Raw genomic sequence first — 26292 nt, 5'->3', positions numbered from 1 at the left:
GTGCCTTTTTTTTCACCGCCATCAAGCTATCTTGTCATTAGTTACTAAAAAGTGCCCCCTTTTCTTNCTAATGTCCAAATCTTTTTTTGACATATTACGTGCATTTTGCCCTAAAAAGCATGTTTTTTGATTATTCTACCACTCTTTCTACATGTATATTTCTAAGATTCAAATGAAATTAAGATTAAAGAGGAATAACAAACGTTTCATGAGAATAATTCAACTTGCCTGAAGCAAGATTTCAAGATATATTGTTGTCCTTTTTCCACCAGCGTCAGCTGACCTGAAAACATGCTCATGCGCTACAGCTCAATCATCAAAATGAAAAAAGGATGCTTCTCCTGACTAGCACAACTTAAGTCTGAGTAAGAGTTTTACCAATTAAAATGCTTACAGGTCTCACGGAGTTCAAGCCTTATTCTGATGACCCGCCTATGCTCCTATTAGTTTAACAAAAATGAACAAAAATCCGTCTTGCATAGCCTTTATAGTAAAAGCAACCTATAATGGAAGAAGCGACTTAAATTGGTAATGCCAAATATGAACTAGTTAAACCAGCCTTTTGTCTCTATGTCCATTTAAAAGGAGTTCTTCTAACAAATTACTTCTGCCCATTTTTTTAATGGCTAATGAAGTACATAAATGATTAGCTCTTGATATGATCAATTCCTTACCTCCACATGCTCGTCATGAAAGATGTCAAGTCCCGTTCATATTTGGAGTTGGGCATGACAAAATGAATTAAAACAATCCCAGGTTCTTGCTCTCTCAATCTAGATCTACAGTCCTGCTTATTCAAGGTCTAGTCCTTATCAGTCCAAGCATCGCCCTCCCAATCCATGCCAGGAGAGGTTCCTTGCCAAGTCTGAGTATTTCTGACTCGTCATGTTTATCCTCGTGGGACTGGCTCCTAATTTGGCTTGACGCGTTGACTACTTCCCTCTAAGCTTTCTCTCTGTCTCTATGTAGCAGGGATTTGGAACCAACTTTGGCAGGTTTTGACTGCATTATCGACATTTCCTTTCTAAGCAGGTAAAGTTTTGTCCTAATTACCATAGCTAGAACACTGACACGGGAGAGCCAACCCTGCTTGGACGATATGGAGTTACTTGGATGGCCATTTCTTGGTCGATCAATGAGGAAAAAAGGAAGCAGTCATGAGGCAACAAATGCACAAAAAGGCTCTTTAATTCTGAAAAATCATCATCAGACCCCCATTCGAAATCATTTCCTCTGGGAGACAAAGGGCCCTCTTTTGAAGGCCCAAGAGAAGAACAGGGGCGAGGTTATTTCATTTTATTGCCACTCATTTCTTTGTTTTTGGTTCAAAAGCCTCAGGGATCTTTCCCCTTCAGCAAGTCATCATCGAGTTGAAAGTCAGGTAGATAAGTTCTTTGTCCATCTTTTCCAGCTTTCTTCGAGATTTTAAGATTAAAGGGGTCCTGGTGTACGCATCTATGCCGAACAAAGGCACCGCCAAAGACGCTCTTTTAAGGGATTACATTGTGGGAATCCAGTGCATTTGAACTTCAATGAATGGATATGCCTAGGTACACTGAAGTATGTCTATGGCAATCCCTGGAGTGGTTCCACAATGCAGTTGCGAGGTTGAAAGCCATTCCATTCAGAAAGAGTAAAGAGGCATCATCACTTGACTCTGAACACGAGGTTTGTGCTCAATGAACGGTGGTTCACCATTAGAAACACGCCATTTAGGTCTCATCAGCTTTGGACGTGCAGGGTGACCGTTGTAATTCATTATTGAATTTGCTCCCAACGAAGATGACGCAAATCAACATTAAAGTTGGAACGCCTTTTAAAGGGAAAGTGTTTTTCACTTGACTTAAACGTGAAGAAAATTAAGGACTGATTTCTAAAAAGCTAAATATTTTTTGGTCATTGACCGATGTTTGAAGACGTCAAAAATTACCTTCCTTTACCCAAGTCTAGATTCCTTTAGAAGCACCATAATAGGAAGGAAGGTCGAAAAATATTCCAACCAAGAAATTCAGTCACATTTTGCGCTTTTCGGATTTTATCAAATTCCACAAAGCAAAACGTACCGAAAAAATCCTGGAGCAATTGGCAATCATAAACATAAGGTCTCAAGAGATTTGCTTAAGACTGTCTCATTTTCCAGAGCGGTAATTTATAACATCTTCTGAAATAACCAGAAGAAAAAAATCGTTTAATCTTTAAAATAATGGTGGCCTTATTTCTGCTGAACACATTCTATTTATTCACCAAGAAAAGTGGAACGTTGTTAAGGGTCTTGAAAAATGATTTTGAGCAGCTTTGTAATGCATCAGAACAGCCTCAATCTCAATAATAAGGGTGCTAGATCTGATTTTTCCTTCATTTTACTTGCCTTATGAATAATGGGAATCGCCCAGATCGATGGAGATGAAATCCTATAACAGACCCGTCTTAAAACCTCTCCCTCTTTTATGGAAATATTTCAAGGTGGCTTGATGGATAAGTGAGGGACTTGTAAAGCCCATTTACATTGTCGATTGTTAAAATGTGAACACAAGCATGAGTTATTACGGTTGAAAAGTGAAGGGAAAGGGGGGAAGTTCAAATTTGGCGCCTGATTTTGGGCTATGCTGTCGAATCCTGTCGTTCTAGGAACAGCAAAGGCAAAAGTCACGACCAATGTTCTTCATGAGTCAACTCAATTTTCAAAAAGGTTAAGAGGTATTCTACAAAACTCAAAAGTCATTTTAGGTGTACATTTGACACTGTATTGCTGTCACGGCTCGAATTAGTTTGGCGAAACAAGCCAGTAATAAATATTTGACAAAATGTATCCCCTCAGCAGGTTTTCAAAAGGTTGAACAAGTCCTAAGATTTTTCACTATGAACATTGATGAAATGAGAGAGCTCTCGTATTGGGAGAGACTAAAGAACATATGCGTTTTGAGAGCACCTTCAAGCTGTCGATAATCCATGCCATTTCGAGCAATGAAGTCCTTGAACTCCTTAATTGTTTAGTGTAATTCCTTTTAATATTCTTAAGGAACACGAAGGCGTTGTTGATCCGGTAGCATCTTTCGAGTGAGACTTTAAACTAGCATACCAGATCAACCCTACATTTAAGGACTAAGTCGTTCTGCCAACTCAAATTTGTTGGTAGACCAAATATCATACAAATATTACAAGGTAGAAAATAGACGAACTATAACTTTTCACTCTAATAGTTCTAGAGATTACATTCATTGTAGCAGATAGAAATGCCCATAGAAAGAAACAAATAAAAAGAAGCTTGGTGAGGGTTTTCTTGGCACCTTGTCTACAATTTTTTCTCCATGGAATCATAGAGGAAGTAACATAGAAGAGCAAAAGTCGAGTTTGTTGTGCTTTTTTACTGCAGCTGAATCGGTAACTAGTGGACACGGAAAATCCAGCGGATTGAAAAATCAAATACCATACCCTTACCACCTGTCAGCTGTCACGTCCATCAGCTCTGAAAACGAGTCCGCTTGGCTAGCCCCCATTGCCCTCTCTAGGCCTTGCTTCCTCTATGATGGAATCACGTCAGCTACTAATATTTCGCGGTGGGTTTAACCACGGCATTAGTCGTTCCTCAATAAAAGGAACGAAATGCAACTACAATTACTTTGGTCAAAAATTGTAATTCGTTACGCAACCATTACTCGAAAAAAAAAATGTAATGGCGTTACTCGTTTCTCGATACTTTTCCTAAGATTTAGATGACCAATATTTTATGGTTTTTCTTGTATAAAAAAATGTGCTTTTTGAATCAAGCAGTCCTAAGGCGTAACATTTGAAGACTTTGTGTTAACATTTTTCAATAATGATCGTTGGCATTTTATCTTGGCATAATTGTTCAAAACGTACTGCATCGTAATGCTTTGACGAGTCAAGATTGGGACCTGTTGAAGGTTTGAAACAATATCACAAGCGTCATGATGGAAAAACAGTATTAGACATTGTGATGCCGGTGAGACTTCCCTGAAAGAAGTCTATGACTTAAGTCGTAGAAATGAGGAGGCTTTGGAGATTTGATGCATCATTTAGCCAAATAACGGTTTTTCCTTCTTGACAATTGCACTGAATTGGGTCTTCAGTACAAAGGAATTTGATTGAAAAGATGTCAACAATAAAGTAGCAAATGCAAGAAGACTTAAAACCAACCAAACCCTCAAAGTGGTTAAGAGCAAGCGCAATTTTCAACCCTTTCATTGGTCATAATATGCTAGATGGAAGTAGCAAAAAAATGGCAATTTCTGTTGAATCTTAAGTTTCTTCAGTTGTCACGAGAAAAACGAAAAATTAAATTTCTGTCTGGAAGCTGCAAAAATGGAACGAGTAACGAGCGATTCTTTTAGTTTTTGGGTCGTTACATTTACTCAATTTTAAAATGTAATGGAATTACTGTAATTTCGTTACTTGTGATGTCTTTACTAATGTCCTGGCTTTAAACACTTGATATCTCCTTATTGAAATACATTTTTAATGGTCTCGCTTACTCTCACGCTTTGGCCCAGCCAGAGCTATTCGACTCCAAGAAATTGATAGCTTTTGTAGCCAAGGTTCTGGGATACCAAATGGCGACATTCACTTTACTAAGCCTCTACTAAACCTCATGCAGTCCGTAATATCCAAATTCAACCTCTGATTGGATCAAAGACCAAAACAAAATAACCAGTAAATATAATCTCCGTATTTTGCGTTTTGCGTCAATTTGACGCTTTCTTTTGCCCTCAGTTAAAGACTGGAAATTCTGAAAATTCTAAAACGGTAGAAAAATTTAATTCATCTTTTTAGTTCTTGAACGCTTTTTTCCGCCAATCACCTGGAGACACTAACCGTTGTTCTTTTGTTTTTGGGTCCATACCTTAGTTATGGCAATTCAACCAAGAGGCACTTGGGTCACATGACGCCATTTTGTGATCCAGCGTTCTAGCTTCGCCCACTATTACATTCGGCTTCAATAGCATTGCTACTAAAAGCTTTTTGGCACTTTTTTCATCGACTCCACAGTCCCTTAAAGAGATGATCAGTTTGGTCTTGAACTTGGTTTCAAAACCAGGGGTGTGACGTACGACTGCTGTTCTGTTTTGCGCCATCTTGACGCAAGAAAAACCCATACTCTCAAGGGAAGATTACAATCATTACAAGTGCCTCTCTTATGGATGGATGAAGGCCATTCCAACCGCACCAACTCAGACCATTCCCCACCAAAAAGGCCTGACAATCAATAGATTCCAGATGCCGCCACTCTAAGTTGTTGTCATTATCACGTATCTTTTTCTCACTGACCTGAAACTTGCAGACTTGGGTGTCCAAAGGAAAGGAATCGAATAACATGGGACAGATAAAGGTGATGTGAGTGGCTTGGCTGGAAATGAAGTAAGAAAGGCCCCGTCTTGAGTTTCGAAAAGGCACACCAAAAAATCTCATTTCACGGGGTCCAAGTGGCACATGGCATCATTCTCAGTTCCCAGTTGTGTCTTTTCGAGAATAACGGACACCAGGCCCAGAACGTACCTGTAATAAATTTCCTTTTTACTGTTGATCCAAAGTCCGGCGAGCTTGGAGAGCACGTCTATCACTTTGAATGTCTTAAGGTTGTAGATGAAGATGTTTGGCACCCACAAGTCGTGGATGAGCTCCAAGTTGACTGGAACAAGAAGGAGGAGAAGAAATGGATATCAGTCGTGGAACAACAAGTCTAAGCTAATAGTTTCTTTTTTTTTCATTTTGCCAGTAAGGAAGGTGTCGGTTGAAAAAGCATGGAACCATCTTCCAACAAGAGTTACTAGCATGGAAACAAAAGAAAAGTCTCATATTGACTCAAAGTTATGAGGTGTTCCACTGAATCCTCCCCAGTTCCACTCTCAAACTATAAACAGCAAAAGCTCTTCATCTTACTTTGCTAAAAGTACAAGAGGATTCTGATGGCTTGGTAAACACTACGTTAGGCACTCAAAATGGTTGCGCGGACCTCGGCAGCAAATTTCATGGTGGGATTAACAGAATCAAAACAAGCAAACAAACAAAGAATAATGCTGCTGCTCAAGGATGACTATATGTTATATTCGGCAAAGGTCAGGGTATCAACCCAAATAAAGCAGGGGTGATATCAGAACTTCTCACATATTATCTACGAGTCTCCCCAATCAATTTGGGACCACAAAAGCAAATTTGGTTTGGTTTGGTTTTTCACGGGGTTTTCCAACCACTTCAGGGAAAGTAATCCTCAGTGCTCTTGAAATAAAAAGTTACAGTTCGGCTGTCTTTTACCGTTTAATCTTTATATGCACACCGAGCTAGTCCTTGAATGTAGGGTTGATCTAGAATGATAATTATAAATTTGTCCAAGACTGACTAGAAATTACCGAAATATGATGGTTCAATTCAATAGCTATAGGATTGTATTCCTTGTAGCAGTTAAAAAGTCGGTGAAAAAAACAAACAAAAAATCACGAATCTCTGCGCATTTTTGAACACTTGGCCAACTTCGATTTTTTTGTACAAAAAATGAATTTACGTATAGCAATTTCAACACTTGCACATTTCATTCACGTATATAGCCAGTTAGATAGAAACTCGTATGTTTTACAAAATCTTTACGTCAGTTTATGGCGTTTTCAAAAAACAAGTGTGAAGAACTCTTGGATTAGCGTAACAATGTCAAAATTCTGGAAACACTCAACCTTTGAGAAAGGGTTAGTTAAGTAAATCAATCTGACAACTCTAATTCGTCGGAGTTGAAATTCCATCACTTGACATGCCCTATTAATGTTCACCAACTAGCATAACTTATCTGAATTGTTTGCTCTCGAATTAAACAGCTCGAATTAAAGACGTTTTCTGGAAAGGATCTTTAAAATGTGTTTTCCCAAAAGTACGAGACATTGTTGGATAATATCTATGAACCTGGCTGTTTAGTTATCGACTTGCATTCCTTTTCTCTCTCATTTCTAGTTTTGAATTCGTTCAAATATTCATCCTGAATAAATCCGTTCGATCATGCTTTTCAGATGCTAAAAACAAGCCAAAGGTCACTTTGCATCGTTTAGGATTGAAAAAGGCCCACCCTGGAATCTTAAGCTGTGTCTTTTCATCTGTTGGTGGATATTTAAGAGAACCTCAAAAAAGGGTCTCCTCAAGTTGTTGTCGTCTCGTGGTTTTCCAGGTATCAAAAAATGGTAGATGGAAAGATGCACGTTCCGTTGAAATTCACCCTAAAGTTGCGTTTCAACTTGCGCCAAGCAAGTTTGGAGCCTCCTGCCAACCACAAGCTCTTATCCGTCATCTCGTGGTGTTCCCAACTTTGTGGAAATGGGACCATTTTCGTGGCCAATCAAGTCTTCTTCCTCTCCTTCTTCTACGTACTAGTTGGTCCCTGGATTCCGACTGACAAATGTTCCCGTTTTGTGTCGGTTGTTTACGCCAAGAATCTTCTTCTTGGATACATCTTCAGTATCATTCATCTGCATGGACGAATGCCAACGTGGGGATGGTAATTGATGAAGTGTTTTTCCTTCCAATTATGTGGCAAGTTAATGAACTCGCCTCCTCGCCTCGGAAAACTCGACCTGCCAGATGAGCTCTTTGGCGTGAAGTAATCCTCATTATCTGAATAACCAAGAAATGCATCTTCCTCACCCAAAGATCCCGTCGGACCACAACCGTACCTTACATGACAACGACCCGTATGGAACGCATAACACGCTTTAAAATCAACTGATAAAGCCAGCATAATTTGCTATTGCGATGCCACTTTTTCTCTTTCCTCATTTCGTACTTTTCAATGAAAAATGAGCTATTTTTGTTTAGCCCATGATGGGATTTTGGTGACGAGACTAACCGGGTCGAATTTCAAATGAGTGTTGACGTATAACAATGAAATACTATTCTAATGAATTCAAATGTAATCACGGAAGAGAGATGTCTACATTTTTAATAAGAACCAGGGTTTCGTAAATGCACCAATGTACATGAAATTTGGTAGGATGTTTCTGAAATATTATTCTTCAAGAAATTTTAGATATCTAAAAAACATTGATTGATGGTGTTTGGAGCAATTTTATTTTCAACAAGGATCATTTCATTGGAATTAGCCAGTGAATGTTCTCTAAGGTATGTAAGCAGTCATTCTAATTGTCGTTACATGCCTTACACCAAATAAATAGCACCAAGAGTTAAAAGATGACAATTATCTCTTGTCATCGACAGTTTTGGCCTAACATTGCTGAAAGGTTTGGGACTTGAAAAATTGATTGAATGATTATGTATTTCCTTTAAATGATTCACCCATTTAGAGGATTTTTAGAAATTTAGGCTTTTTTTAAACAAATTTTCAACTTTTTTGTAGGGAAAAAGATACCAAAGAGATAAGGAAACAGTCCAAGGGTTCATAATTTCTCAATTTTTGACCTAAGGGAGTAGGAGGAGGACTCATAAAAAAAGTTGAAATCATAATTTTTGGGAATTTCACCTAGTTCAAAACCACAAGTTTGCTATTCAGCGAAGAAACAGCTTGTGTGTTTTGCATATGTACAGAAATGCATACATTATTCCCTTTTATAATGCCTACTGTTGATGCAATTTTCACTTAAAACCCGGTAAGCTGTCGTTACAAAAGAAGAAGAAGAACACCAAAATTCTAAAAATTTATATCAAAGGGCTTAAGATACGTGAAGGCATTGTAAATCAGGTTACAATATAAAAAAAAATTTGTTCAATTAAAAAACAACCTGGTGACTAAGGATTTACTTTCTTTGACTGATATCTCTGAAAAGGTTGTTGAAAGCACTACAACGGTAGCACAATTCATTGGCACGGGCTTAAATAATCTAAATAAAAAATGGGCTTTTTAAGTAGTCTTTTTAAAGCATTTTGCCCCTTTAAAATCAAACATTTTTGAAACATTTCGTATAAACGGTATGTGCTTTTTTTAGAGTCTCTAGTGATGACAAAAGTGACGCTTCCTTGATATAATTAACTTGGATCTCCAAAGAACATTAGCAGTGACAACACTTACGATCCACAAGTCTCACTGAACGGGATTCTCCTGAGTTCAACAATAATGGAATGTCTATGTTTCAATGTCTATCTTGACTGTTATTAAATAGGATGTTGTGATTGTTGCTGTTTTTCCATAATGAAACGTTGTTTGCTATTGAGTGGCCTTGAAGATTTGATGATCAGGTTTGGAACAACTAGATTTCATTTTTCTTGTTGTTGATTCATGGAATCGATCTTGCTCGATCCTCGCTGATAATTACTATGCTCGAGTCAGCTTTCCCATTGTCTCAGGTAATTTAATGAATGCATGTTATGGGAGTACTCAATCAGCAATTCTCTACAAGTAACCCACCAGCTGGCCCCTTTAATGAAGCAAAAGCTAGACACCACATTTTTATTTGTATGGGTGGGGTGAAATCTAGCACAAAAACGAACTAGTGACTTCAATTACAGTCCTTTAAACAACAGCAATTTGGGGAGGTCACTGGTCTAATATTCAATACAGCTAATGAACAAAAAAATGCAAGTCGCAAGTAATCAAATGAATCGTGACACTATAAAACCTAAAAGCAACAAAAACAAAGTCTGCAACAATTCTTTAAAGGTTATGAGTACTTTTAATGTAAGTCCATAGATAAAAAAGTTGCCGTTAATCAAAGCAAAATATCACATGAAGCAAAAGCTTTATCAGAGGATTAAGGACTACACTACCAAAGTACTCGTACGAGTCCAATTTGAGCCTAACTCGCACCAACACTTACACGATATTTGAGTATTTGTGGCGGGAATTTTGAATCGACTAACACGAGGTTTGAATTTCTAAACTTATTGAGAAATTATCACATCAAGTATGCGCTACCCCTGACCTCAAAATTTGTTTTGTCTCAGACTGTGTTGCACATTCAGGATCCTGATCTTTGCTTCACAACTACCATGTAATGTTTTGTTAAACGTGCAGCATTTACCTCAAACCCACCCATTACCTTATGAAGAAATAAACTTGAGTCTCAGAGACCGACACATTTTCACTTGAAATCCAGTTTTCGGATTTATCTACATTTTTTGTTTCATTTCATCATAAGAGATTTATAGAAGCCATTGACAAGAGCCATCAGGTAGAAAATTCAGTGCCACGAGCTTACGATCCATTCAAAGAAATATACTGTCAAAATGTTATGAAAGGCAGCTCCAAAATGGTGCATTTTTCGTCCTTTGGAATTCCGTCATACTTAGAGAAGACAGGTGCCAAAACGACGGCTCCCATCCATCACCAAAGGTTTTATCATATCCGTCTATCAATTGAATTTTGCAGGTAGTTATCCCAAAGACCAATTTCAGCCCTTATTAACGCCATGATTTGGTCTTTTGTTAAAGCTTTGAGCAGTACAAAATACCTTCTTTGATAAAGAGTAAAAGGCTCAAGAAAGAGAGAAAGAAGGGAGAAGGCAAAAAGGTAGTGCCCGTTATTGATGTGATCAATCCGATTGTGCTGGCAGATTGCAAGCCAGTGTTGCAGTTCTTGATCAGATATTGTTAGCCGACCTGGCCTAAAAAAGTTTCACTGCAACGCTGTTCTCGGACAGATTGATTTCATCAGTGTTGCCAAATTCAACTGCCCAACCCTGGGTGGTCATTTTCAGTCAAGGACAAAATGATATGGCTGTCGCAATTGCAATTGCAATTAGATTTCCAAATGATTTTAATGAATAATATTTGAAAATCAAAGTGATTGCAATTAATTACATTTTAGCCGATGTAATTGAAAAACTGCAGTCACAAAATACAATGCATTTTCATTACTCATTACTAGGCTCAGACAAAATATGTTGGATTTTCGGCCCGAATATGTCATTTTTATGTTGCAAAATATAACCCAAATATGTTGATTTTATGTTAACCGTTTCGGTTTTCGGGTGTTGTTTTTGCCCCTTTTTCCAGCATAAAAACTGGGACCCACCAAAACTTGAAGATAAATATGGTCTTTATTTATTTATTTATTAATTTTTTGCGGACTTCCTTACCGCTACCGGGACTGGAATCCCAGCAGTTCAAGATGAGAAGATTATTCATTTTACTTGACTTTTATTTGTATATATATCTATTATTTGGAAGGCAAAAATAGCCCCCCTCGAACGGGTTGTTGCCTATGTTTTGGAAAGTCTATTCGCAAAGTCTTGCGTAAATTTCTTTAATTTTTTTAAACAAATTTGCTGCAAGATCAGCCAATTCTAATTCGTTGATAGATGCAAAGGAATATTACGTTATAAAATCTCAGGCATTGGTAATTGAACCAGCTATCCCTAGGAAGCAGATTCTTGCCATGTCCATGCTGGCTCCTGACCTTGAAAAAAACAGTTGCCATTTTGGCCGAACTTTTGTGTTCGTTGGGAAAAATGAGAAAAAGATGGAAAATATTCGAAAAAGAATACAAAAAAATAGCAGATGCGAAAAAGTCGAGAAAATATGAATAAATAAGTTAGGAATGAACGAAAAAAGGCGATGAATTGCAAAAACGTTGCTGCCATGGCCAAAAGGTTATTGTCAGTCCTGTTCATTGCATTTTTCTGTTGCCCAAATCTAGGAAACAATTGCTTATACTGGGTGATCTGTTGAGCTTCTTTATTTTATTGACAAGAAATTAAATCTTCTTTATTGCAATGTTTGACATTAGGACACTTTTTAAGCGATTCCGACGTTATGGCACAATATACAATTGATTCTTTTCTAGAGTCTAGAGCTATTGCTTAGGGCACTTTTGCTCACTTAATGATTAGATTTGTGTCCTATTTGATCCACAACTGAATAAAGTCCTTGTTCTCAAAAGTCATCTTTCTCTATGTTACGTATCATCACAGAAAGAAAACATATATTTGAAAAATATTTTTTATGTAGGCATGTTCGGTCTGACTCTACTCATTGCTCATCATTCATTCATTTCAACTTTAATGAATCTATCCTGTGGAAGATCTAGATTTGGCTCGAGTACCACCTCTTCCTAACTTGACCAAATTAGTTGTGTTTTAAATGCTGGTCCTGTCATCAGAAAAAAATGTTTTCTAATTGTTTTAAGGTTTAAAAATAAATGTAACAGAAATGTTTTTGATTTATTGAAGTAATTGTAAATGATTACATTTTATGCCCATGCAAATTAAAAATCAAAATCAGCCGTGGAGGGCCGCTGAAGCGTAAGAAATAGATCTTGGGGAAAAAAAGGTAGAAAAAATCATCTAACAAAGGTAACTAGAACGTGCAAAAAAAAAGAAAAAAGGTAGCCAAATCAGTCATAAAAAGGTGAAAAACAGAGTTTTATTTTAAAAGCTAAAATAATTGTAAAGTTTGTTAAAGACGTGCTCGAAAGATGAAGTCATCCTTTGCTGACAAAAATTAAAGTAATGAAACAGATGGTTTTTTTAATAATAAAGTTAGTTGTTGTGAGATTTTTTGTCAATAAAGTCAGTTTTGGATTTGCTCATGTCTATAACCATTTTCAAGTTTGCCTTCTGTTTTTTTTCAAGGTTTTTGAACAAGTGAGCATGAAAAATGCCAAAAATGGAACAAAATGATTTTTTTCGAAAATGACCGTTTTACGTAATTTGTCTAAAATTTGGCCAAAAAGGTAAAAACCAAGGTTTATTCATTTATTTTGCTACTTCTAGTAATATATTACATTATAGTCCTCGTAAACTAAACAATTTTCATGGCGAGTCCTAAATATGCAGTTTTGGCACTTAAGTAATACTTGACATCGGTTTTACTCTTAGATATTCTACACGGTGGTTATAATTCCTGATTAAGTGATTGCTCAAATGCCAAGACTTCTAGTTGCCAATTTCTTTGCTAAATAAACAAAAGGAGCAATTTTTGTTTCTAAAGTATCTTTAAAAGTAGCTCATATTAGTATATAAATGCACTTAAAATACATTTTTAAGTATCTTAGTGCAAAACCTAGCCAAACAATATTATCAGAACTCATAGTTATGCACTGATATCAAATTTTATCAATATCTATTCAGCAGATGCTTAGTTATTACACTTTGAAAGTTGCATTTTGCAATAAAATAGATCAAAAAATGACATAAACCTAACTTAGTTAATTGCAAAAAACAAATGATGTGCTTTTATGATAGCATGAAAATAAATGATACTCTTTCAGTTTCATAAACATTTCCCTAAAGCCTAAAATAAATTAATATAGGCACCTAAAATCTCCTAAGTATTTGAAATTTCCAATTATTCTTTCTTAAACTTGGCATGGTAGACTAGCCAATCTTGTGGTTGAAATTTTACAAGGATACATCTGCCAGTTTAAATTTTCAAATTTGCCACTTTTTGCACGGATTATTTTCTACGTACCAAAAGCATTTTCATCAAATGGTATTAAAAATTTCTTAAACTTCACGATCACAAATAAATGAACTCATGGTTAACGATTATAATATTATAGTTATGGATGTTTTATTTTAAGTAAGTTTTAAATGATATTATATACTATTTTTTGGTTGTTCTGCATGCTTTTGAGAAATGGAACGTTTTCATTTATTTTGGGACATTGAAAAAGCAAATATATTTTCTTGGCAATTTCTGTAAGGTATAACCAGAGCATTTTGCAGCCAAATTTGAGGCAAATTACAACTTTGAAGGGTAATATATCAGAGCCTGTTCAATGGATTTTTATGAAATTTGAATTGAAGACATAACTAAGGATGCTCACAATGTCTATTAACAACGATTTTAAAAATACTATCTTCTAATCGGTTTTCAGTGGATTATATCCTTATAAGAGCTTATCTTAATGAAACATACTCTTTCAAACTTGATCCTTGTGCTGTTTCAACAAGGAAAAACGCAATTAGAATGCTTGGCATTTGAGCACAATCTTTTTAAGTGTAGTCGGAACCACCGTGTCTAGAGATATCTCATGAACCTGGACCTAACTATAGACCCTGTTTTACGCAAGTGGAACAATCATCTTTCGTCTCGAGCCAAGAAAAGCCATTTTGCATCTCACAACTTCCGGAGCAGAAGCACCGATACGGCCTTTTTTCAATAAAGGCCTTGGGAACAAACAAAGCCCATTCGGGGATTGACTTTGCGAAATTGAAGCAAAATATGCCGGTAAAGCCAAGAAGAAAGTGGAGACGACTCATCCTATATGGAAACTGTCAGTGGGTGGATTTGAGATTTAAAGACTTGATAATCAATCCCCAGAAGCATTAAATCGGAGACTTCAAAATCGTATTGAACCCGCAATGAAATAGAGTTTGAAGGCCTGGAAGGATTGAAACAAAATGTTCTTGAATACTCGCCAATTTAAGGGATGGTTAATAAACTCAAACTTAGCTGAAATGCAAGCATCAACAAATATGAAATATGTTATTAGATGCTACCAATCTGTAGCCTTTCTTTGATGTGACAAATGTAAGGACATTTTCAAAATTACTCGTCAGAAATGAACGGACCTTGATACTCATATTATTGGACACCATATCTTGGTCTGTGTCTTTGTTGCGCGCAACACTACTCTTCATGCATGCTCCTCACTCATCTGTCATACACATCATATCATTTAGTCAAACTGCAACAATGCTTTTAGCATCACCTCTCTCTAAATCGAGAGTGATCAACGTTATCTACTCCAATCCACAACAGCCCTCAAATGGAGTACGTGGTATGGCTTTTCCATAAAGCATCGGCTTCCCAATCAGACCTTCAAAGGCCTCGGCGACGTGTTTACTACATGGAAGAGTGCCTCCAGCCACCACATGACTCAATGACTCAAGTCTTAGTCCCTCGCGGTTCACCACCTTCACCCGTCGAACGACTCACACTTTCTCCGATACGGGACAGACTGAGAAACCAGCGTCTGGAAAGGCTATCCCACAGTAGTCTACTATGGTGCATAGGTAGACCAATGCTAGATGAAGTGGTTCATATTGGGCAAGGGTAGATTGGATGCATCCACCAAAGGCGATCGAAATATTGTAATTGTCATGGCATGGAGCTTGCTTATAGAAGTGTTCTTGGAGATGGCACTCAAGGAAGGCCAGATCGGGTCTTGATTAGGTTATTTGTCCGTGCTTGATGCGATTACCTCCTGTGTGGAGCAGCTCTATCTTAATAATCGTCTCTCTCGCTCTCTCTTTTCACATTGCTAGGTTCCATCTTCGTTATTAAGACGAAGAAGATAATAGTAATTAGAAATCGGGGATTGCCTGTCAGACAAAGGAAAATTTATCAGGGGTTGCCAGAGAGAATGGCGACGCACAATTGAAAATTGAGTGCATAAAATGATCATGAGTTTACACCATGAATATTAAGATTCAAATACTGCGGTATTTTGTGATGGGGCTTATGTTTGAAATTTTTGGGGGGATGTTGAGACACGGCAGAATTATTGCGAACAGGACATTTTATAGTCCCAGTTTCTCCACAGACTTGCGACAGTTGATTTCAGTCCCTCAGTTTTCAACCAATTAATCATAATCGTTGTGGAATTGTAATTCAATATGATTTTGAAGACAAGTTGAAAAATGCCGTTCAATAAATGATCTAATTCACAGAGGTAAACAGAAAGGACTTTTGACCTATTTAAATGACAAAGATGCTATTGCATGAAAGATTAGGTTTCGTGATGAAAGCTGAGGGTGACCAAAAATAGATCAAGGCTCTCAAATCTTCTGGGAAGTTTTCGTCTTATTCATCTCTTTTTGAAATCGTGGAAACCTTCGCAAAAAAGCTTGCTAGCTAGTTTTGGGTGTGAATACTTGCCATCTAAAACGAAATTCTACTTTCAGTCTGACTTTACACTTACTTTTATGTTTACTTTCTGTGTTCTGGAGACAGATGGCAGCTCTCCCGCCCATTGATGAGTGTCCCAATGAAGTAATATTCGCGCTCTATCAGTACAACCAACATTTACTATCCCCATACCCTCGCCAATGATTACAGATGCACCAATTCAGGCTGCTAAAGCAGCAACTCATCATGCAATTTACATATCACAAAGAAGCGTAGAATTGGCAAACCTGGGATAGGGCAAAGGGTTGTGCATCAGAATCTGGCAGCTCTACTTATACGCTTCCATTGCTAGCCTCCATACCTGCATTTGTGTCTCATCTATATATTTTAGTGGTATACCCAAACCAACACTAGAGAGGTGACTCGAACCAAGGCCTCTCTCTCTTTACAAATTCCCTTTCAGAAGTGAAGGGAAAACAAACAGCGGACGTCATTCTGTGGAATAGACTTATATGCCTTGGGAACATGCACTCTGTATACACTGGATTCATTATTGATTTCAATTTTCCTCCTTGTTGAAGGAAATTGCAGTCTGGTATTCAGTCAAGGTTTTTAGAACAGAGACAGAACTACTCCAAAAATGACATTTTTTGAGTTTTGTAGCACGCCTCAGTTGATTATAGAAATACAGTGTGAGTTGGCTGTCCTGTTTTTCTTAGTTCTCCTTCAAAATGTCCAAAATCAGGAAGTCGGACTTGATTTTTTCTTTTGGACTTCCTTCACTCTACATGTCTTATACTTTACTATTTTCAATGGCAAGGAACTTGCAGCAAAATCGAAAGTGAGCAAGTGATCCGTCCATCATATTGATCATTTGGCGGCCTTCATTCGATCCCAAGTTGATCTTTCACTCTCACCACCAATGGGTTGATCCATTTATTTCATTCTTGTTACATTTCATGTGCATTGAGTCCCAGAAGTGGTGTGCGCGGCTTGGCATCCACTCTCTTTCCCCAAAGGCTTAGCATAAAGTTCAATTGGATTTGAGTAACTCCAGAGAAACTTCACAAAGGCATCATTGCAATAACAACTTTGGTCGGAGCACCTTGATGTAAAACTCCATCTAATACTTGGGGTTGGAAATTGTTAGGTAGGTACCTTGTTGGGCAGAGGAAGGAAAGTACGAGAACGAAAAAGTGACGGAATTTGTTTGCAAACACGAGCATGGAAGAGACTCCTTGTTTATGTCATCCTTATCAATGTTCCGACAATGAGTGGACGTTTTGCTAGTAAGGGCAGTGCCAAGAAACAACGCTCAAAATCGAATTATAGTACATTTATTGTTGTTGTTTGCACGTCAGGCCATTCAGATTCCATCCTTTTGAAGCAACAATGAAGTGTATGTAAAACAAAGGCTCAGAGTGGCCTTTGGTGAGAAGTTTGTTTATAGTTCAATGCTTTTGTGAAAACTCTGTCTAGGATCTTCATACTCATACTGCAATCCTGCCACTCATCAATGCTCTTCATCTTTGAATTCTGTATTCAATTTTGACACTCAGGTGATTAGACTTCATTCTGACAAATTGTCTTAAAGGAGGGTTGCTAAATGAGTTCTTAAAGCCAGTGTCTTGGTTTTCAACATAAATTGAAAAGCCTGAGCAAGATAACCATACAAATAACACATTTTTCCAATGTTTGATGAATGAAGAATGGAAATCCCTTAAAAGAGATGAGGCTTATTTTTTGGTGAGCAAGTGAATCTGGAATTTGATAGAGTACTTTGCGTTCATTTTTGAAATCATATTGGTCAATAAACTCCACTTTTTAATTTGTTCAAATGGTTATTTGTCGTGCTTCATTGCTTATGGGATACCCTGTAGTGGTGGATGTATAAGAATGGATTGAAGGAATGCCTAATAAGGTCAATAAACCATGACTACCAACTTTATGCTTGGAAGGCCTTGAATCATGCAGTATTCAGTGTGTACATAGATGAAGACCTACAATTAAATTGATAGCTGGAATATGAGAAACCACCCCAAGGGGTCTTGTATAACTACTAAACAGCCAACAAACAGTTGCTCTTGCAGTTGCTTCAAGTAAAGATAGAAAAAGCATTCAAGAACTCCATTCTTGTTAATTTCGAGGGGCCGGCCTATCTCCATTTCTGACTTCGATACAAAGCGAGGATCTCTCGAAGACCCGAATAACGAAAGAATAATGAATGGTCGAGAGGCCTTTGGGGGCCAAGATATAGATCTCCAGAGACTGGATTGTTTGGCCGTATTCACTTGTTGACTCAAAGCTAACAAAGCCTTTTCCTTTGTATTGTCCAAAGGCCTGTTTAAATTTCTAAAGTGAGGATTTTTGAAAGCAGGATTGAAAGTGATGAATGCAGAAAGAGGATTTAGCTGGGAAGACTACTTGAAGAGGGATTTTATGTCACTCAAGCATTGAGAAGAGAAGAGTCTTCGCAAGCCCAATTTCTCTGACATAAGTCTAAAATTCACCTTTGGTAAACATAATTGGGAGTAATAGGGAAGATCGTTAAAAAAATACTTCAGATTTTCCACATATCGTGTGTTTGGAATAAAAAAGCCGAGCGGTTAAAAAGGCAGCGTTTGCAGGTACACTTCGACAAAAATATTGTTCGTATGTCGAGCAGAAAATTGAGTGGGTTGCACTAACCGATTTTTCCCCAATGCTTCGGTTTGGCATTTTCGCGAATTCACACTGCCAAATTCTGCAATTGTTTCTCAATGTGAGAACGACATATTTTGGAGGAGTCTAGACTTTCAAGTAATCGCTGAGGTTGACTTGAGTTCAAATATCTTATAAATATGCTGTTTTCGGTTGTTTACATTGATTTTCATTAGCTTTTGATCTTTTTTTTTTGTTTTAAATGCCTAATTTGAACTTGTGTAAACTATGAAACAGTTTTTGCCGGTGTTTAGTTACAGTGCGTATGCAGAAAGCCTGAGTAATTTGACCTTGCCAAATTGTTACTGAGAAGCGTTACGTCACTTGTGGTTATTTGACTACAAGTGGACAAATGGCATAGACGGAAATTCATTCAATTTTGAGGATATTTTTTGTCTTTGATTAGAACCTTTTTTATCGAACGAAAATGAACTGCGAGAATTTAATTTTTTTTAAAGATTTCGTCATGGTAACTTTGTCTCCTTGAAAGACAAAAAGCAAAATCAGTCACCCTTGGAAAATGATCAATTTTCGAAAATGCCTAGTCCCTGTTTGGCCCTGCCATCTGGTTTTCCTCCAAGAGGCAATTTTGACTTTGCCAATACCCGTTTAAAGTAGGAGCAAATTTCTGTCAATGGGTTCCTGCACTGGACGACTAGCTGGTTTATGATTGTGGGATGATTTTTTTTTTTTACTTTTCTCATTGACTTTAAGATAAAAAAGGTAACATTACCGAATAAACGAGGTGAATTCAAAATCTTTCTGTTTCTTTTGCAATTATTGCTTTAACATCTAAGACTTGCAGAATTGAAATATGGTGGGGCACAATATGAGCTGCTAATGCTAAATTCAATTTCTTCCACCGCTGACCATGTTTGAACGATTTCCATTTCGCCCAAACATGTTGACTCCACTTGTGTCAAGTTCAGGTTGATGATGTCGTACGAACTAAAAAGCGAGGGATTTTTGTATTTTCCAAGCACCTCTTTAGCTCACTTGTTGAACGTAGGAGATTTGCCTACCTCATGCTTTGCTTTAGATAGCTGAAATTAGAGTCCCAATGGCATGTCAGAAACCCTTTGGGGTCTCAAAAATTTAACCCTCATTTTGTTTCTTTATGTCAGGGTTGCCTCTTGGCTCAACCATATTGTTTTATGTTACATTGGGATCGGCGGGAGCCCACACTTTTCAAGTTTTCTGGCAACCTTAGCAAGTATTTAGTGACAGTATTTTTGAACCTATCACTACACTAGAGCCCTCCGTCGAGCTGAAAGCGAAACTTCAATCTTGAGAGCCAACCATTAACGTATTTATCAACACCGACAATAAAGATGAAGTACAAAGGCCTCATCTTTTCTTGTTTAGTCTTGTCAATAATTGTCCTAAGTCCCTTGGGAGTGTCTTATGTCCATTACTGGCTCTCCACTGTCTTTTCTCCGGAAGTGCAGATTGCTCTTGGCCATAAAAAGCGTACTAATCAAAATGCATTGCCGATCAAGTTAATGCGGATTATTGCCAAGGGATTCGATTTGACACCCCCATATTATCAATTCGGATGAGGACCTTTATTCTATGACGAACTAGATGTCACAGAACCTTGCTGCCACGGGAGATCTCAAGAGATTGATGTAGAAATAGTATGTACTTTCCTGATGTTTGTAAAAGGAGCCTTTTTTCAAATTTATTAAGATCTCCATTTGAACAATGTGTGCTCTATGACATGAGAAAATTGCATTTTTAGATGCATCAGTTTCAAGTTTCATTCAGCCCCTGAATAATGAAACCGTGCGATCCTTCAACGGCAAAAATGTCCCATTAGTTACATCTTTTGATTAACATGAAAAGGATATCAAATTTGAGTTTACCAGAAGTTCAGCCAAAACTTGTTATGGAAATAACGTGGGGTTTGGCATTGGAATGCGATGTGACGTTGTGGTTAACAATGCATTTACATGAGCGAGGTCTCTAGTTCGATTCGCGTCTCTGGCATTTCTCAAGGGATCTTTTGAACACTTAGTCACATATACAGATGAAGAACAACTTTGATATCAGATTGGACATTGCCAATTCCATCTGCGAAGTAAAGGGAATTCAAGGAAAATAAAATGAGGCAACCTGATTGTGGGCATTTTGTTGAAGTAAAATTTCGGCAAACATCACAGCCAACTCCAGTTGAATTTTTAACTATCGAGTGGCTTGTTTTACAAAACTCAAAAAAATTCATTTTTGTAGTTGTTCTGTCTCTTCTAAATTCTTCATCCACAAACAAAATGTCCAAAATCAGGGTGCCCCATTACATTTATCTTTGAATTTTCTTTACTTCATTCACGTTACTGATTGGAAACATGTGAAATGAGGGATGCCTTTTCTTGCCAGAATGATACTCAAACCTCCGGCCATAGCACGTTAATTGTAAACGATGCATACATTTCACAAAATGAAAGCATTTCTTGTTAAAATGTAGTAATTTTCATTTTCGGATAATTGTCTTATCTGGCAACCCTGAAAAGAATGCAAAGAGTCGCCCTCTACCAGGAGAAAAAAATCCTCAAGACAAGAACATCACTTTCAAGGGGATTGATTGGTACATGTCATAACAGCTCAAAGTATCAATAATGTCCCCCTAGAACTTTTCCACTCTTGAGCGACGATCATGGAACTTTCCATCCAAATAATGATGATCCTCCAGGATTACACAGGATTAATGAACGGTACATGTCAGTCCTCTGGATGTGCTGGAGTCGTTAGTAAGGGCCCCTAAGTTTCTAATTATCCTTGAAGAATGATTCATTAACAACTGAAGGACAAGTGATATTTCAAGGGGAACCCATATTTGTCTCTATTGGCCATTTAGCCTCAAAAAGGAATCAAGACAGCTCTCGCCATAGAGCTTTGAGAGAAAGTTGAACGTAATAAACGAGGGCCCTTCCCTTGGGACATGGTTCACAATTGTGTAATCGTTTCATTGCTTGCAACTGGTGACAGCAATATGGATGACTTCAGCCTCGAGCCCTTCCAAAAGTTAATGGCCCGTTGATTGCAATTGCTCCTCTTTGAACGAGAGAAGAGTTGAAAAAGGGGAATTCCAACGAAAGAAGACGACGATGACTTTTGTCAACGAGATGCTCCTCACCTTTTTACCTCAACAGGGGGAGGTTTTTTGCTCGAAATGATTCAAATAAGTATGTTTTGCCTCAAAATTCGGTCACCATGTTAAGGGAAGGGAAAGGGATCTGCATGAAAAGAATCACATTTTGAAATCAATCGTTTAAACTGAATTGAATGATGTAGAGAAAGCTACTTTTGGTTAACTTCTCATGAGTACTAGTTCAAATTCCGCTTCAGAACAAAACTCAGTGGCCGGATTCCAATGATGGCAAATCAAGTTTTTATCACGAAATTGATAATTGAATAAATTTTATTGCGACACATTTGTCATTGGACTACTAGATTTTTGTGCATGTTTACATGATGGCTTCTCAATTGAAGTTTTTGCGGATCATTAACATAAGTTACTAATGATGTCCGTTAAGTTTCTGTGACTACTTTTTCCGGACATACATCCTTAAAAGCATAAACATGTATAGTTGACTCCTTGAAATAACAGCTGAATGATGGTGTCAGCACAAGTTTTGGGAGGTCACTAGGGCACTTTTCAAAGCAGTAGGGATACTAAAAACCCAAGATACAAAACACAATACTAGACAGATAACATTTCTAAGAATTCTGATTTTGAGAAAGTCTAATGTAAAAATGGAAAGTTCTTAAAGAGGAAAAATAAGTCCAAGAATGGCTTTTTCAAGCTAAAAAGTTATTTTTAAGCATGTTAATGAGTAATACTGTGAAAGCTCATAAAGATACAATGCTAAATGATCATTTCCTTTTATGGATAGATGAACTGGAACTTTAATTCAATCCATTAACAAAGAACTATAAAACCGGAAAAGAGCAAGTAAGTTCCCAAAACAAAATTTGACGGTGAAGTCATCTTTCTTTCCTGCTTCAATTTCTCAATGTTGAATCACGTTTTTCGCGGGAAAAAAAGTCAAGGTACAGTATTGTTTTCATTTTTTTTTAAATGTTGCATGATTAGTGTTCAGGAGTTTTATCAATGTTTAGTTATTGTGGTCGAACTCGAAGATTTTTTTCTGATTCATGCAAATGTTTCGTTGAAATTCCAACCCCGAAAATCTTACACAAAACAAGCATTTTGCCTTTGAAATATAGCTTTTATTTTGATGTATATATCTAGAAACCTTCTTTTAAAATTGCTCTAAGGCCATTTCGATACATTACATAATCACTGGGGAATTGAGACCCGTTGTTAGTATAAAACTATTGATTCAAAACTCTTATCTGATTTATATTCGAATGGCATATGATCAATCAACAAGTTCGAGTTGATTTGGCTTGACCTTTTAATTTTGTGCAAGTGTGAAATTTTGTTCAAGTCCCGAAAAATCATACTGTGTTTCTGATATTTCCCTCCGGCGATTTCAAACGGGTTTTGTGCAATCTAGGGAGTTCATTTATCCGAAGGTTAAGGAGACATTTTGCTTTCGTGATTCAATGCCCACATTACCATTATTGATTACAGATGACCTCAATGCTTGCCCAATAAATCAGTTGGTATCTCTTAGCTACCGCTTTTCTAAGCAAAATGTCACACGTTTGGTAAATCCCATTCTTTTAGCTTGGAAAAGCTTTTAGTTCTTTCACGAATCTGCGCAGGAGTTGGTGCATTTCGAGGAAGATTTTTCATACAGTTGCAACAAATGAGCCCCACAAAAAACTGGACACGTACTGGACATTTCAAAGGGAATGAAGGTGTTTCTTTGAAATGCACTTTATGGTCAAAATGTATCTGTTGTCAACCTTATGTGTTGTTCAACAACTCTTTTACTGCCTCTTATTTAGATTCTTTCGAAGAGCGAAGGTTAGATCAAATATCCGAGACAGCTCATTTTTATTTAATTTCAACTGTCCCAATCACGGGATCCAGTAAAGGACTTTTTTCCCGTTAAAAAGTAAAGAAAGACCAAAAGCTCTGGTAATTCTCACAGTGTTTCCACGCCGTTCACGTATTGACAAGATGTTGGCACATTATACTTTGTTGCTTCGTTGATTTGCCATGTTGTTACAGCTTGAGCAGAAGGGATGTCGTATAAAAATCCATAGGCATCGTTATTCGATGAGGTCTTAAAAAGGCCTACATCTTTTAAAATGAACATTTGGAGAACCTGAGTTTCAATCATGGCATATCTTTGGCTCGCTTGCATAGCTGAAAATCCTAACCGATATTTTACATATCCCTTTGATGTAAACAGCTGTGACAGAGTGATAAATTATCCATCTGCTAATTGCAAAATAATCGACACGAACATCACAAACTTTGACCTTGAACATGACGGTATCAGTAGTTTTCAAATTTCCCGCTTTGTCTTTTTCCAGTTGTTGTTAAACAACTACAAGTATGGGATTTGCTGTGTTTATTGAGCAGAAACATTAATGACCTCTCAAGGCCATTTACTGACATACACGGATGTTTTTAATCCCTCAGAACTTGGCAAGAGCGTCTTGTAAAGAGAGATAAAAAGACCCTCTTGTCCAAACAAAGGGAGTTTTAGTACTGGCAATATACATGATCAAGATATTTTGGTTAAGAGTCTTCATTTCTCTGTCATCTTTGTCAACCGATGTTCTATTATTGGCCAGAGACAGCAAACCTACATTTGTAACAATAATGACTAAACCTAAATACACTTTATCCGTTCTATATCCTAATAAGAGCCAAGTCGCATTTAAAGCACAGTTCATGGCTTTATACATATTCTTAATCATACCTTTTTGTGTAGCTGAGCGTCTAAAAGAAGCGCAAACAAAACAAAAAATACTCTTTCCAAATGGGGTGGGTTCAAATCCCAACAATGGAAATTCCTGCTAAAAGAGATACACACGGATAGATTCATGATAACCTCACTAGCAGACAAAGAGCCAATCTGATACCGGAAAGTGCCATCGTCTATTGGAAAAATTCGCCAACCGACCCCAACACCCATCAATAAAATGATGCAAAAATGTCAGTAATATCAGTAAAGACTTGCAAACTAAGTTCACCTATTGGCAATTTATCATTTTGATTCTCAGTGCAGACATCTAATGCTTATGGCCGCAAGGATAAACTGAACTGAAGCTCGGAAGCATAATTAAATGACAAAGCAATGGAATTTGGCTTTGCTTGAGCAACTCAAATGTGCATTGTTCAATTTACGTGCCATTTGTCCCTTTTGTTGCTGTCAAAATTGTTCTCACTACCCGACGTCATATCTTTGCACTTATTTGTCAGCCCTCAACTTTTTCGCTTTTAAAGCATTTTATCGATTTTAGGCTCACTTTTGGTTTTACATCATATTTTCGCCTTTTTTTCCTCAGTCTAAATTCAGTGGGTCCTTTAAGTGGACTAAAACGTGTCCATTTCGAGAAACCTTTGTGCTTAAGGAGCTCGCTTTTTTCTCATATCCGAATTACCTCCGAGCACTTGTTGCGAGTCCTTTGTGATGGATAATGAGCTTGCATTACTTGGGCCTTAAATATAATTTGTTTTCAATGTTGAAGTGTTTGATAATCAGCATAGTCAAAATAATCAAAGCAACGCGTTAACAGGAAGTTCCGAGTTAGGAAGCTACACTTTTTTAAAAATCCATTGCCACTGATTGGGNTAGTGACCTCCCCAAAAATGTGATGACGTCATCTCCTTTTCCTGCTTCAATAGGGGCCCTTATTTGCAACGTCAGACAGCCCAAATTGGAGAAGAGCCACGGTCGATTGCTAAATAAAATACTTGCAAGATGCCTTGAACACAATTTCTATTCCAAACATTATGTCATTTGAGCCACTAATTATCCAAAAAGATGCTAATAAAATCAGCCAAAAACTACTCAAGCGCATTTAAATTCAATAAAGAGAAAACGGCCCAATCGGCCTTATATTTGGTATGGGCTAACTCAAAAAGTGCCCTTTGAAATGCATGATGTAACCATATTTCGTGTAGCGTTGCAAGCATAATATGGGCCAAATGATATTGACAGCCTTTTTTTGGTTATGAAAACTATCCAGGTATATATGCAACTTCCGTAAATGGACTGCTTATTTCATGCCTTGTAATCTAAGTCAAATCAAAATGAAAAGTATGATGACGTCACTGGGTTTCTGTGGGAGGCAGTTTCAAAACAATAAAGCGAATAAAAACGCAAAAAGGGTCAATATGAGTCAAGAGAATTTGCAAAATTTTCTAAAAGTTAACAAACTTTAAGCAATTACGTAAGCCACAATCAATAGCCTCAAAATAGCTTTTAGCAGCCTTGGCCGTACAGCAGGATCCGTTTAAAAGACATTTTTTCTACCTTGGTTCTTATTTCTGGACGTGTTTGAACACCTAATCCATTATTAGTCCGTGATCCATTCCTAGAGAGGCTTTGGAACACCCTTTTAGAATGTGTACTTCACAACCTGAAAAGGTTCTTTAATTCAATGAATCTGTTTTCTCCTCATCTCAAATCTATCATAATGACTGATTCAGGTAGGCCATTTAAAGACCTGAAGATGAGAAGGATCTATCGGTATGTAGATATGCTGAATTTGCAAATCCCCGCTTCAAGTTTGGCAGTCTTTGGTCTATGTTTGGTGGCCTTTCAGCTCTCATTGAGACTTTTTAAGATGTACCGGAAATTGCGGTCTTTGATCTCCATATCCATCTGAGAAGTTAGCCGCTCTAGTGGGAGGAATCTGCCCGATCTTCCCAGTCTTATGTACCCTTTCAATCATAGAAGGTTGTCTCGTTCTAAATTGATAGAG

The 26292-nt window shown here is 37.4% G+C and overlaps 1 protein-coding gene across 2 annotated transcripts in view; it reads right to left on the bottom strand.

The window, feature by feature from the left end:
• LOC131891916 (gamma-aminobutyric acid receptor subunit rho-1-like) overlaps positions 1 to 26292 on the bottom strand; it is a 59977-nt gene that overhangs the window by 18891 nt on the left and 14794 nt on the right. For both annotated transcript variants that reach the window (XM_059241608.1, XM_059241609.1), the window contains exons 4-5: positions 5515 to 5647; positions 5287 to 5365 (exon numbers count right to left, since the gene is read on the bottom strand). In XM_059241608.1, coding sequence (XP_059097591.1) covers positions 5287 to 5365; positions 5515 to 5647 — 212 coding nt within the window. The remainder of the gene's footprint in view (positions 1 to 5286; positions 5366 to 5514; positions 5648 to 26292) is intronic.

The sequence above is a fragment of the Tigriopus californicus genome, chromosome 12 (genome assembly GCF_007210705.1).
Source record: "Tigriopus californicus strain San Diego chromosome 12, Tcal_SD_v2.1, whole genome shotgun sequence".
Classification (NCBI taxonomy): Eukaryota; Metazoa; Arthropoda; class Copepoda; order Harpacticoida; family Harpacticidae; genus Tigriopus; species Tigriopus californicus.
The sequence above is the reverse complement of the archived record's forward strand: the minus strand, read 5'-3'. Positions and strand labels throughout refer to the sequence as shown.